Source organism: Battus philenor, unplaced genomic scaffold (assembly GCF_028537555.1).
Source record: "Battus philenor isolate CCGP_79_NKW_IND1 unplaced genomic scaffold, ilBatPhil1.0.hap1 SCAF_7, whole genome shotgun sequence".
NCBI lineage: Eukaryota > Metazoa > Arthropoda > Insecta > Lepidoptera > Papilionidae > Battus > Battus philenor.
Genome location: NW_027181737.1, coordinates 8,353,647 through 8,368,619, shown reverse-complemented (window position 1 = coordinate 8,368,619; position 14,973 = coordinate 8,353,647). Strand labels below are relative to the sequence as shown.

At 30.3% G+C, this 14,973-nt stretch overlaps 1 protein-coding gene across 1 annotated transcript in view; it reads right to left on the bottom strand.

Moving 5' to 3' along the window:
- sif (still life) overlaps window positions 1-14,973 on the bottom strand; it is an 80,006-nt gene that overhangs the window by 34,241 nt on the left and 30,792 nt on the right. Inside the window, exon 19 of the mRNA XM_068774191.1 lies at window positions 14,814-14,946. Coding sequence (XP_068630292.1) covers window positions 14,814-14,946 — 133 coding nt within the window. The remainder of the gene's footprint in view (window positions 1-14,813; window positions 14,947-14,973) is intronic.

Below are 14,973 nucleotides of genomic sequence, written 5' to 3'. Positions count from 1 at the left end.
CTTTATTCGGAAGTTATTGGTGTATGCAAAGCATTGCCATTCGATGTAGTTTTAAAGTTAAATTATCAGAATTTGCACGGATGCTTCGTACAAGTTAATAGAATTGTCTTAATAACACATTACCGTGATTTATATTTTTGAGCAACTCAATGTGTATACGTATTTATGAAATATAACAAATATTTCTAACAAAACGATAAACCTGTCCCGATATCTAATTGGCCAAGAATAGGCGTAGGTGCACATCACTTTTACACATGTACCGCAAGTGCAGGCACCGGTATTGTAAGATTAAATGTATGATAATTTAAGTCCATGACTTTTGAACACGACCGGGTGTAGGCTATATGTTCAGTTCATAAATAAATAAGTTTTTTGAGTTACATAACCGAGCACTCTGACACACAGAACTACTCCAACGCCCTGTCGGCTCTCACTGCGACTGGATCCGGCACGCGTCGACGGAGGGCGGTCGCGATCGTCAAACTTCGTTACCTTTCGGAATGAAACGATCGTAAGTCCTCGGGCGCTCTCGGAGCACGCGCGCCTGCGGGCGGGCGGCGCCCGTGTGCCCTGCATCACCCGCCTACTATACACCATGTACAAACCCAGCCTTTAATTTATTTTAGTACACTCATCATATTTTTTGTTTTCAGAGAAATTGTTAGACCGCTATCAAAATCGTTTTATGACATTTTTTAATCATAAAAACGATAAAGGATTTATGTAAATATGTCAAACTGTAACATTTTTGCATACTCGATTTAATATATGTAATACATTTGTCTCAAGTCTTTACAATAAAAAGGTTTTACAATACAATTCTAACATGCTTCTATGCCACTTCCTACATGCCTTCATTCGTTTATTTTTATTTTTAGCTTACTTAGCAAGTATTAATCTAAAGTTGGTTTAATATCCTTACAAAATATTTTTAAATTGTAAACGTTTGTTATTATTGTGTATCGTTTAGCAGCCAGTTCTACTTTTCATAGTACGATAGAAACCTAGTTTGGGGTCAAATCGATTGTATGCGTGGATGTAAACGGTCTATCCATTAAACGTCACCATTGAATAGATAGCGATGTTTCTTGTTATAATTTCACATACACAATGTATACTTTTGAAACTTAAATGAACAAGATCAATAAAGTCGTTAATATGATGTTAAGTATAAACAGGCCATGTCATATCGTGTTTGTGAGTTACCTGATGTGGAAAAATCATTCTGACTGCTTCCACTGATGGAGTGACAGAGATTACGAAATGAACAATATTATTCTTTTTTATACTCATTTAGGTTTTAATAAACTTTTATTTTGCCTATTTACTCTGTTAGAAATTAGTTACATGGAAAACAATATTATCGATTTGCCCGTTTTTGTGTCGTGGATTCGAACGTCTTTTTAGTAAAAATATTCACAATTTCAACGCGCTTTTGAATCGTTTATTATTTTAACGTTGTAAGTAGAGAGGCACTACTAGCTCGGACACTGATCTGTGGAGAAAAGCCGGCAAGAAACTCAACAGTTACTTATTTAAATGTAATTTAACAATTTTGTTCATGTGTACATTATAATATATTAGGGGGACCGGTAAGTAATGTTGCTTTCTTAAGTTAAATTCACACGACTAAATTTTTAAAAGTTTTTATTTCTAATCAACAACATATTCACCTTTTCTGTCCTCCTAATACAATGTAAATAGCAATATGATTTTTTTAATGGTTTTTGATAAAAAACTGTGGTACACATTGACATTTCTCTATTGCCATATTTAGTTTTTGATAAAATATGTTATCATTATAATATTTGTTATTCCGAGCTATTACTATAAAACGTACATAACACTACAAACACGTTCCAACTTTGCAGGCTAAAATAGCTTTGAATTATTGATATCTTCCGATAAATACGAATAAATGATCATGATCACAAGTTCTTCAAATACATAACGTATTATAAAGAAATGAGAAAATTTTGCTTATATACTCCGTAACACATATAGCGAATAAGTAACTGACATAGCCGAGCGGATTGACAAGTCGAAGTGGCACATAGCGCGTACATAGTTCTAGATTAGAGACTGTGAACCAGCAAACGCATCGTAAAACATCCGCCCACAAGGTGGATGGATGACCTCTTTATGTCCATCGAAAGACGCTGGATGATGGATATCTTACTGGAAATTTATGGCAAAGGCCCATTGCCCAAGATGTACCAAATGATATTATAACAAGTTTTTTCATCATTTTATTTTATTGTTTATATGTATTCGCTACTCGAAGCTCAATAAAGGTTACGTTTACGTAAGGAGAAAAGGCTGATTAATGTTATGTCGTTATTTATGCAGCATAATGTAAAGCCTTCTACGAAATAATTTAGACTAGCAATACTCTGTCTATATTTTTGGATATTTTATGCATCATTTTGAATAAATAGTACATAAAGTGCATAAAACATTTACAAGTTTTCTAAGTTACAACAAATGTAAATAAGCGAGAAAATAAACATATTTACTTTAAGCTGTGCACCAAAGCTGATAAAAATATGTCTGGGGACGCGTTCGATTCAATCGCAGACGGGGTTGGGAAAACCTTCTTTAAAAATCGTACCTACTAACGTTCTAAAGATTAATACGATTTGAATTCGATGCCTTTAAGATGAAATATTTGAAAATTACATGATAATCTGAACAATAAAACTTTTTGTAAGGGAAATTAATTACTTATTATTTATGACCCAAGAAATGAAAAAATCTTACTATAATTTTAAATTAAAATAATAAATCCAAAAATCTTAAAATGAAAATTAGTGCCGTGCGTTACGTCGTGGCACAAATATTTTGATAATGAGTAGTTTTTTTTTATAAGGCCGAGGTAGGCGTAACAGTGAATGAAGATGTTAATGAGCTCTAGGGTGGGAATTGTACATTTTGTACATAAACCTTCATTATTAAAACATTAGAAAATTAATTTCATTATATAACGGATTTTAATATTTGATTAAAGTCGATTAACATCTTTTGTGAACAATTTGTTTACATGTTTAAATATTTAAAATTTACTAAGATATTCTCTATACTAACAAGTCTCCTGACACCGTTAAGTAGTGATCATCCAAACTGCTAATACCTTCATCTTTTTTCGACCGTGTAATCATTTACTCGTAATAATCGTCTAACCCTTTTTCTATTATTTGAAAGTCCCGAGCTTACTTTTCCATGATGTAAATGATGAATCATGTCTTAAAAAGTATTCATCAATTGGTTATTATATGCGTATTTACTGTTTGTTGGTTATTAGTTCATAATATTTTATTTTTAATTTAAATTACTTGTTACACTTATTAATTTTTGTAAAGCTCCTGTGCTACCTTCACGATATAGAATTCAAATTCAGTCCAAAAAAATAAATTCAATGCTTGTATTTTTCTTTATACATGGCTTGTATTAAAAATTTTCATATTGAATTTTTTTACACAACAGAGAACTCTCCGTTAGCAATCAGCCTATGCACGGAAGTTTTCATCCCGCAAAAAAAACAACATCTTTAGGTTGCAGAATTTTTAGAACTAATGAAAAGTACGGAAGGAGAAGTACGCTTGTACATTTTAATGAGAGTGGGGGTTCGGTGCTTGTTTTCCTTGAGATTTTTAACTATTACACTGACCATAAATAGTAAATTAGTTTCTAGAAATTTACTTTCCTTATGCCGAAAAAATCTTGAATACAATAAAATATGGTGTCAGATTAAGTAATATTTATTTATCAAAAGGGATAATAGTTTGGTAAAAATTGAAAGTTGGTCAGTGATCGTATAAATTTGTCATGTATTGTACACATTATGTATGTGCGAAAGAAAAAGACATCATGTGGTAGACTATATAATAATTATTGGTTAATTACCCCTAGGATATTTTAGTAAAATTTACATCCAGCATTAAGATCGTCACGTTTTCTGATTCGAATACAAATAAAAGTGTGCAAATTTGTTTGTTTTCTTTTGTGACAAAGAGAAATAAGACCACTGCAGATCGTGTTATTAAAACGATGTTATTAGTAAATATTCAAAACACAAGTATATACTTCTCATTTAAAAACTATCATGTTTCCCAACTGTTTGTAGTTGAAAGACACTTATAATATATAAAGTAAAAAGCTAAGAACTCTCCATTCATCTAATATTACGCAATAGATTAATCGTATGAGAGAGCGGCACTACAAAGGACATATTATTTATACAATATTCCATGCAACAATAAATCGGCAGATTTCCTATTAACCATAGAATTTCACTATCTACGGCACCTTCGAATAGTAGCAGGCTGTTGTTCATATATAAAAGAGAGTTTATAGTGGAGACTATAAATCTGTATTATAGGCGGGAGAATAATATTACGTTACGTCACCGCTTCAATATGTTAAAGATAATTGAGCGTGCAACGAAGCGAGAATACTGGGTACAGTATCAAGAAAGTAATATGGCGGTAGGCTGTAGGGCGCAGGCGCAAGGCTTTTAGTACGTCTCTGTTGCACATGGATGTTGAGCCGATGCGAAATTGTGGAGGTTTCGTTCGTCACTAGCACGGCACTGCAATCAGTGCCAAAGTGGGTGGAAGCGTCCGTCGACTTCGACTAAGTCGCGACTTACTCAAATTAATTTCAAAGGAAGCTACAATTCATACAAGAATCCCGTCAAATATTCAGCCGTAAAATTCGGCATTTTTAAACACGTGACTTTGATTATATTATTTATATTAATCTTTGAAAATTAGGGATAGTGCTTACATATAAAGTGAATTAAATTTTTTTACACAAAAAATTTTCCTCCACAAATAGTAAATTTTTCAAAGAAGATAACCTTTTTTTTTCAATATCTTAAAACAATACAAAAAAGGCACACAAATTTATAAGCAGACGGTACCAGCAGTCTGTACTAATCGTTATAATGCTAAAAAAGCATTACAATATAATAAGTAGCAAGGATAATAAAGAAGACACTTTTAGAGTAGTGTTAATGTTTATAGGAAAAAAGGATACTGTTTGAAAATGCTTTGGTTAAATAATAAGAATATAAAATGATAATATTATTTAAAATAGGTTATGTTATGTGATTACAAATTTTATCTTTTCCGATCGGTAACTTATTTAATTCATATAAAATAAATAACATTGTTTAGTATTGTACGAACACAAGTTTGTCTTTAACAAAGGTAACTTTCTGGAATCACAATAAGTTTCGTGCTTACATTTTAAATGTCTTGTATAGATCTGTAATATCTAAACTAAGCAGTTTTTTTTATTACAGTACATTATTAGAAAAAAAAAAATACTTTTGTCTGGTTATCGCTTCTGGTTGCAGTAACATGTAACCAAAAATGGTTACTACAAAAGAATACGAGCCACACGGAAAATTGAATAACTTCAATATTCATTTTTTAATATTCAATTTTCAATCGTATTTTGACTAAAATACCACTTATTTCACGGTAATACTTTTTCCAGCTTGTAAAAGTAAGCTAGCTGCAAAGAAAAGTTACCGTTTTGCTTTTATCACGTTCTTAAAGCTTTTTTTGTACCTGCGACAAGAACTAAACACCGGCGGCGCATCATGCGTCCTTATGTCTAGGACTTGAAAAGGATAACGTTTTCTTCTTTCATTTTTACAAGAAAGATAGCGTTGAACGTGTAAAGCAAATAAATTTTAAACATAAGTTGGATTTGTAAACAGACGCACAGTAATGTTACTTTATGCATTTGAATTTTGTTTATTTAAGAAGTAATTCTTTGTTGAAATTTAAAATATATAGAAATTTTTAACATTTTGTGTATAAATATTAAATTATTAATTGCAGCAACGATTTAAATTATTTTTCTGTTATTTATTCTTAATAGTTTAATTATCTAATACTTACCTGGAACTTATTTAACTCGTTGTTTCGTTAATCGGTACTTACCTGCAAAAACATAAAAACATTGTTAAAAATTGAGTATATTTAAAGTCGGTTCTTAATTTATTTCTTCATTTATTTATTTTAAAACTTGTTATGATCGAGTTCATACCTTTAGGCATTCTGTAACAGTCAACCTAAGGTGGTGCAGAAATAACCAGTTGGCAGATGTTTAAATAGAAAAAGACATTTAAATAGAGTATATTATCTGCTTTATAAACATAATAAACAATATACTTATGATCTTATTAATATATTCATAAATTTCTCATAACAATTCGCAATAAAAAGAGTTACATTGATTCTTTTGCCAAAAGGTCTCGCTCGAACCTTCTATAAAAAAATTAATCGTTATGCTGTTTCTCTAATTCTGGGAAGAAATTTAATATAAAGCAAAAACGATTTGACACAAAAGAATGAACGACGTCAGATTTGTGAGAATACCAAAAGAGTGCAAAAATAATTTGACTGCCATAGATTTATCTCATGGTGTGTGTCAAAGAAATGTAGGTATGGAAAGGAGGATGAATTGGGTAACCATTTGAGGTCAAAACGACGAGCAGAGGTATTATCGTATTTCCTGAGGTTGAAAATAAATCGAATGCTGTTATTGAGAATACGGTCTATTTTATTAAGATCTGCATTCAGAACAAAATAGAACACTATTATATTTTTGTTCTACTCGAGTGCTTAATATTTTAAACTTTTTTCTTAATAAAATGAAAGAGAAGTTATAAAAAAATTCGCCCTGTCTACGTTTGCGTATTTTTAGCTACATGAATATCCGGTCTTGTGTAATATTTAAACGAAAAAAATAAATAGTAGTTTAGCGCTCCAAAAGCACAAAAATTCAACGGATAATATGAATGTGGAACAAAAGACATTTGCTACCATGTACGCATTTCTGCTGGAAATACATCACGTTGTAGCACGCTTTCCTCCCATTTATTAGGGCACTACGAAAAATCACAGGTATTTGTTTAGAAATCCTTTCTAACAAATATTTCGAAATTTCTATTATATTTTTGTGTCATGAAATGCATTTAATACATTAAAAAACCGTTGATTTACAAAAATTATAGATTTAAAATAACACGTCAATCCCATTCAGAAGTCTCTTTTTAAAAAAAAATGTTTCGTCCAAAATATTATTCTTCTCGTTTCCTTTTATGTTGCTTAATGAAACATATTTTTTGATATTTTAAATCATGAAGAGGGAAGTATAACAAAAAATATGATTTAATGGGGCTATCCTGAAAAGAAATTGTTTCTTTGTCACAACGGATTGTTACAAAGAAATCGGTTGCAAAGGAGCCAAGAGAACGATTATTAAATCAAAACAAACTCGATATTACATTTGTTTCGGTAAGGTTTCATTATACAATGAAAATTAAAACTCGCATCAAACTTATTGAATATTGGTGTTATGTAATTACTGATGGTAATACTGGCTACACCAGAAAAAGTACATATGTGACGGGTGGCCTGTCGGCGGAAAACATGAAATCAATAGGAGAGACCCTGACACAATTTACAATGGCCCTGCCTTAACAGACGCGGTTGCGGAGTTCAAAAATAAACATCGGGCCTTTGCTTCCCAGTGGAGACGAACGGGGTAAGTGTCAAATAAAGTGAATTTTTCATTAGAGTGGTTTGTGGATAGACGAGAGTTTCAGCTTTGCTTCTGAGTGACAACTTTTAAAAAACAGTACGAATGGAATTTTTATGTCCAGTTTATTTTACGCTATTCTTTTATTCATATTTTTGTCCCAAATTATAAATATAGAATGGTACTGAAACATGCTCTACAATAACAAATATGGTACATCTTATTTTACTATTTTTTTATTCAATTTCAAATATTTTTGAAATTAATGTATGGTACTGGTAATAATACCCATTATCATATACAAAGCGATGAGTAACAGGTGTAAAATATTTAAAGAGGTGAGCATATAGTTCATTTGCTGTCAATTAATGAATGGTACACCGCAGTATATACACCACAAAATAACACATAACGTAATGATAATATAGCTTAAAAAGCGTTTCCATAATTCGAATTACTACGTTGATACGTAATCAATAAATCTCATAATCAATAAATCAATTATTGTTTCCTATCTGTCCCTGCCGAGTTTGTACTGCCAGAAGTACCAGCCAGGTCGTATTACAATCGAAACAATAAAATAATATAACGATTATTAAAGTGATCACTTTATACATTTATCGGAAATAGGTGTAAAAAGTTTTAAAGTCATTTTACTCCTATTTCACTTCAATCGCCGTTTTCTAGCTTTTACGCATATAACCAATTATTCTGTATACATTACATAGTTCACTGCCCTTTACTATAAACTAAATGAGGAATACTACGCCTTTTAAAAACGGCATATACTCGTAACTCTGAACTTCCAAGTGTAACTGTCGGTCCACGCTTTTAACTTAAAAATTAAATACGTATTTAATTACGAAAATTAGTTTAATTTGTATAAGTTACATAATTATAACGTAATCATTGATGATCATTATAATTCTGGTAGTAGATAATCTATTTACTTGATATGGTTTTAGATTATAAATAGTCAATTTTAACATTTCGAACGTTCGTAAAGTAATTTAGTTACTAAGCACTTGAACGGTACATAATACAAGTATCAAGGACGGGAAACTTTTAAAGGAATAAAGAAGCAGCGTTTTTCGTGTGTAAATCGAATTTCTAACTCGTAAAAACTTTTCCCATTTTAACACGAATCTTAATATCGTATAATTATATTTTGTTGATGTTATACAGGTGATTCGTTATAGATGTAAAAACGATTCAATAATGGTTTCATAGTACACTACATATTAAAATTAATCATAGTATACTATATGTCCATGCAGATTTCGTATTGCCAGAAGTTATTTGTCGCCTTCCAATAGAAAATTAAATAACGTAGCATGTTTTAGAATGAATGAATGAAACCAGTTATCGTAACGATCTCTGTAGGAGACCATGACTAGCAATGTGCGTCTATCGACTGACATAATGATGACGATGGTGATTTCGGAATAATTACTTTATACAAAAATATTTTAAATAGGTACAAAAGTTTTAATGTAGGTATTTATGCCTTTGCTGATAAATTAGCTATACATTCACCCCTTCATAGCTTTTACATTTCAACCAATCTTGCTCTATAGCCCTAATTAGGATATATCATTTTAAAGAAATAAAATTCACATCAGGAACACATTGAAAAAACCTTTTTTTAATTAACAGCAAAGCTTAATAGTAAATGAGAAAATAAAATGTGGTAGAAACAGCTGCGTTCGTAAATAAGTTAGAATCATTCGTGCTTTAAGAGAAATAAAATTTTAGCGACTATTTTAGCAGTACGTAACTAATTATGTAGGCCTGTTGTGGATGAAAACATGTGGTGAGCCGACATGCCAGAGAAGTAATTAGGAGATATGTGTCTCTGAGACTTAGTAAAGTTGTGGATGATTAACAACCACAACGGCGAAACTCGTTCATTACGCTACGAAGACAACTCTCTGTAGTCTGTTGTAATGGTTAAAAAATTGAGCCGCGCACACATACATGATTGTGTCAGCGAATTATTATATATTGCATTTTGTATCTTCAAAACGTAATCAAAATATCTGTTTTATCGTGTAAGCCGATAGACACCCAATGCAAGGCATAGGCCATATATATGAATCGTAAATATTTAAAATTACATATATATATTTATATATATATATATATATATATATATATATAAAAATATATATATGTAAAATAATTAACGTAAATTAAAAACGTAAAATAATTGATTCTGTAATGTAAAGTTTCAATTATATATTTTTTTTTATCTTTAACGACGTGCCTATACGAGTAATTACATAATTGATTTTATTTTTAGTTAGTAGTGCTTAGTACTTGAAGAAGTATTGAAGCATTACATAACAAAGTTTTTATGAGAAGAAATTGGTAATATGAATTAAAATAAAATATATTTTCTATTACACTCAACCCCTTTGCAAATTCTCATGTGTGTAGGGATGTAAAAATACTTATGGTATCTTTTTTATTCCTTAGCAATCATGTTATAGAACTCTAGAACAATGTTTTTTTCTTTTTTAATAAGCGGCGACGTTTTATTAAAGTTTGCTTATTTTATAAACACCGTGATGCACTTTCATCCGACGCCTTGTTACTGATTTATCGTATAGAAACAAAACTCACAAATGTTTTTTTTTAAGAAATGTAATTTAACTAAAGCGAATTTATATCAATCTGCGTTTGTTAATTTTATGTAAACTTTAATTTTATAACATTCTCTAAATGGTAATTGCTGTAGTAAATATTTCTTGTTTCTAGTCGAAATTTGTATTTGAAATGTTTGAGGAACTCTTTTCATTTTATCTTGAAGGTATCCAGAAATCAATTAGACCAGATAATTTTATATATACGGGATATCTAATAACATTTTTTTAAATCCTATCAAATAATGAACTTCATTACTGAACAAATTCTCACTTATGTATATTAACATTCCAGTCCAATAGTTTTATATTACGAAAACTTAAAGAAACTTTATAATGGGTATCAAATTATTCCTCCTGACGTGGTTACTGTTTAAAACTTTCCCACATAAAAGTAATCTGAACTGTATTATTTGAGTAGTCATAAATACCAGATATATATTTTTTAACTGAGTGCTCATTGTTATATTTACTAGACAAAACAGCACAAATTGAAATCTCGTGACGGATTTTATTTAATAATTTTTAATGAGCAAATGGGCGTTGGATTATTATAATTTTCAACTTATTGTTTTTATAGATAACTATAGCCCTGATAAAGTATAATCTATTTAACACAGCAAGTGGCTTTTGTTCGTCTAATTGGATAAACGTATTCTTCTGACATTAAGAAGGTTAAGAGGCTTCAGTGTTACATTTTTGCGTGTTAACATAATAAACTACAAAGGAATATTGAAAACAAATTATTGATTTTACACAAACATTTAATTTTGAATACATTTTTTAATGTCAATAGTTACTTGTCTTACGAAAATCATACCGACGATGAATAATATCGTATTTAAATGTTGTTAACTTTATGATAATTTTCCAAGTAACATGTAGTTTTCAATATATAGATCTGAATTTAGTTTTTGTACTATATATTATAGGCGATATTTGTCTTAGAAGCATTTATACCGCGTTTTGAACATTTACAAATGAAAATCATCATCATTTAAATATAAAAAAAATTAAATTATCTAATGAAAATTTTGTATACGTCTTTCTCTACCACATATTCTAATGGGAAGTAAGAAGTGAAAAGGAATAGAAAAGGAACAATAGACACACTACCATAACTAGTTACCTTTATAAAATCAGCATTCTTTGATTTGGTGGCCCCCATACAGTAATCATATTAATAACATACTTTTAGCACCAAGTAATTAACAAACTTTCAAAACAAAGCCTTAAACGATTACGCTAACAATTATTATACATATGTTTATTTGACTCGAAACGCTCTTTGTTGATTATATAAACAATTTATAATTTTTCTAACAATCATGTAAAAAGTGTCAACTATGAACAATGTAATAGTTATTTTAATTCAAGTAACATGAATATTTAGGAATTAACGTACATTAACAAAGGTTCAATACATTTGCTTGGCAAAGATGAATTTAATATCACAGGTGGATCAAGCGACACATAAGCAGGAACTCTACTAACATTTATATTATATTCTGATTGTTTTATTAATACTTAATTTTGGAACACGGAGAAATACTTTACATTAAAATTGTTTATTCACACCTAGGCCCTACAATTGACTTCACGATAGCCGCAGGAGATGCATTAAACACTAACTTTACAAAGGTTCAGTCTACTATTGCAACCGGAACAACCACGAGAAAGGATTTCCATTAACTTAGCCTGGACGATGGGATCTTCTTTGTCCGTGCACTTGACAATAAAAGCTTTGTATTGACACAAACAAAACGTCTTAGTTTACGGCTGAGAGTTATCTTTCGCGACATTCGACACCTTTATATTGGCGAGCCTTCCAACGTTTTCGAAACAGGCGATTGGTCTTGATTCATGTTAATATAACAAAGATAGTTAACCTTAAAAATATTATTTTTAATGCTACGTTCAGCATACGATTGGAAAGGTTGCAGCGCAGAGGCGCGTAGCTTCGTGCGCAAACTCCACCGAGCGTAGCCGAACGCTTCCGACTCCCCCCGGGCCGTGCTCTTTCCGGAGCTACGTTTGATATATTTTATATTACTCGGCCCTTTTTTTTAATCACATTTATAATCCAAATAGACTCGGTAATTTACAAAAGCCATGTAAATATTATCTTATGGATAACCAATCACAGTAACAGCTTTACCACTTTGACTTTAAAATTCTTGCACTTTAGAATTTGAAATTATATGACGATATTGATTTATCTTCCGTGAACTTAGCGTCTGTGATATTAACTGATGCCTGTTCTGAGGTTTATCTTTATACTGGACTTTTTATAGAAACGAAAAGTATGTAGGTTTGAGAGAATTTACTTACTACTGGAATTATGCACGGCTTAAGTAAACTTTACGTCGTCTTAAAAAGGTATGGAAGTCGGGAAACCTTTATTAACAATGAATGTTGTTTTAGCGTTTTGTCTTTTATTTTAAGTCTATCGATTAAAGTCCACCTGGATCGGTAAGAAAGCAAATTCATTTTAGACATTTACGAGGATCTTTTGAAACTACTGGAATCGAAAAATAAATGTCATGTGTTATACTGTTTATGAACAAATCATCAAAGTATGGATAATGTAAAGATTTGTCTGAATCTCATACATACCTTCCGATAGTTATTGCATAATAGTTCGTCATAGGTTTTCTGTTTTTTTTTTTATTTTACGTCAGTTTTTATATAAAAGTTTGGTAAAATAAAGTAAATTGAACATTCTAATTAATAAACATGATATATATTTGTACTGTTAAATATAAAAAGTAATATATTTCTTAACGTTCACAAAAATTAAATAAAACCTGTGATAAAAATCGGACTTGGAAAGTTATTGTTACTAATTTATATATATTCAAAAAGGTTTTGTAAAACGCTATTATATTATTATATAATTTGTTATACATTCGTCTATCAATTTAATTATTAGATTAGCAAATTCATAGTTCAACAAATCTATTGTAAGTAAATAATGACCGTCCAAGGGATTTCGCTATTCATCATTCTTCGGACAAACGAATATAGATTGCATGAAGATTAATAGCACTTACTGAAATTGCTTCAATAGAGAGCATTTTAGGAAACGTTCTTCGGAAAAACTTTGGCTCCTTTATACATTTAATAAATTTGAAAATAATCTTTCAGGATTTCTTAAAAATATGTATTAAAAGTTTAACCTGTGTATGGTAATCTTGTATGCTTTTGGTATCATTGAGCCTTCAATGAAAACAAAAGTGCTTCTGCACTATTATTGTCATGCTTACCTTTAAAGAGCGAGTATCAAGAATTGTAAATTATGATTTTTAGTCTATTCTTATTTACAGAATTATATCCTTCTATTATTGTCATTTAGACACCAGTCATGGCATTTCATTAATGCCCTAATAAATATAAGTAAAATTAATTAATAAAAAAATTAAATTTTATAGCTAAGGCTAATGAGAATTCAAATAATTATTAATGTTTGGTTAGAAGATTACTACAACAATAAATTTCATTTCTCATTCCGTTTTACTATTTTAGAATATTGATAAAACAGGCATAAATAAATTTGATTTAAACCAAATGACTCATTATTACAAAAGCTTCTTATACGAAAATGGATAATTGAAATCGAGCGAAGAGGCTGTCAGTTTATCCGCAGTGTGTTAAGCAGTCTGTGTAGTTCAACGGATGAATCTGATAAGTCAGGTATTATCGAGAGCTAGTTGGAATCCCAATTAGGTTCGTGATTAGATCGGTGCGCCTCGACGCCGGCTCCAGGGCATTTGAAGTACTTCTCGCGCCTCGTAATGGTAAATAGACCGTGTTACCGACACACTTAAGTGTCATATTAGATCTATATTATATAAGAAATATGCTTAAAAAATGTTTTGTTAAAATTTGTGAGTTTTACAATTTTCACATACTTGTACTCGTCGTTTATACTTTGTATGTTTATAAATAATTTATTATACGTATAAACATTTTCGTTGGCGTTTGGTAAACGTCATTTCTTTTATTGTATTTACATCAGTTTCCTTTTGGTTTTTTAAGTTTAAATGCAAACACGATGCAAATTATATTAAGAGGCAAATAATAATAATTTTGTATAACGAAAATAAATAGTTAACCTAATAAAATACCGTAAACTAAAACGAAGAAACAAAAAATATGGAAGAAAAAGTGTAAAATATTGCATGATTCGAATAAAAATGTAAGTTTGCATTTAATTAATAATTTACAGTAAAATAAAAGCAAATTACCTCAATTTTTAAATGAATTTTAAATAATCTGTTATATGTTATGTTTGGATATATTTTTGAATTTCATATACAGGTGATACTTTATCAGTCAATGGTTTCAGGAATAATAAATACTCGTAACCTAATCATTACATAGTAGAAAAACGTGTTTGAAGAATTCGGATTAAAATTAATAATTGTTTACTATCTGGCCCTACTGAATTTGTACTAGAATTGTTTATAATATATATTTTTATATTCATAGAATGATTTATTGCGATATTTAAAATGATATCAAATTTGAATGTGTAAAATATTACAAATATATTTTTTAATATAACTTTTTAGTACCGTGGTGTTTTTAATATTTTATAGTACTTACCTCACTAGAAGTCAAATAACAGATTCTTGAGTCGGTGCTGTCTATGGAAGCTTGCTGCACGATGCCGTAGCGGGAAGACTCTCTGTCACTGGCGTACTCCGAACGTATGCTGTCTTGTCGATCGAAAACACCCCTGCAAAACAGTTCGTATAAGTGCTTG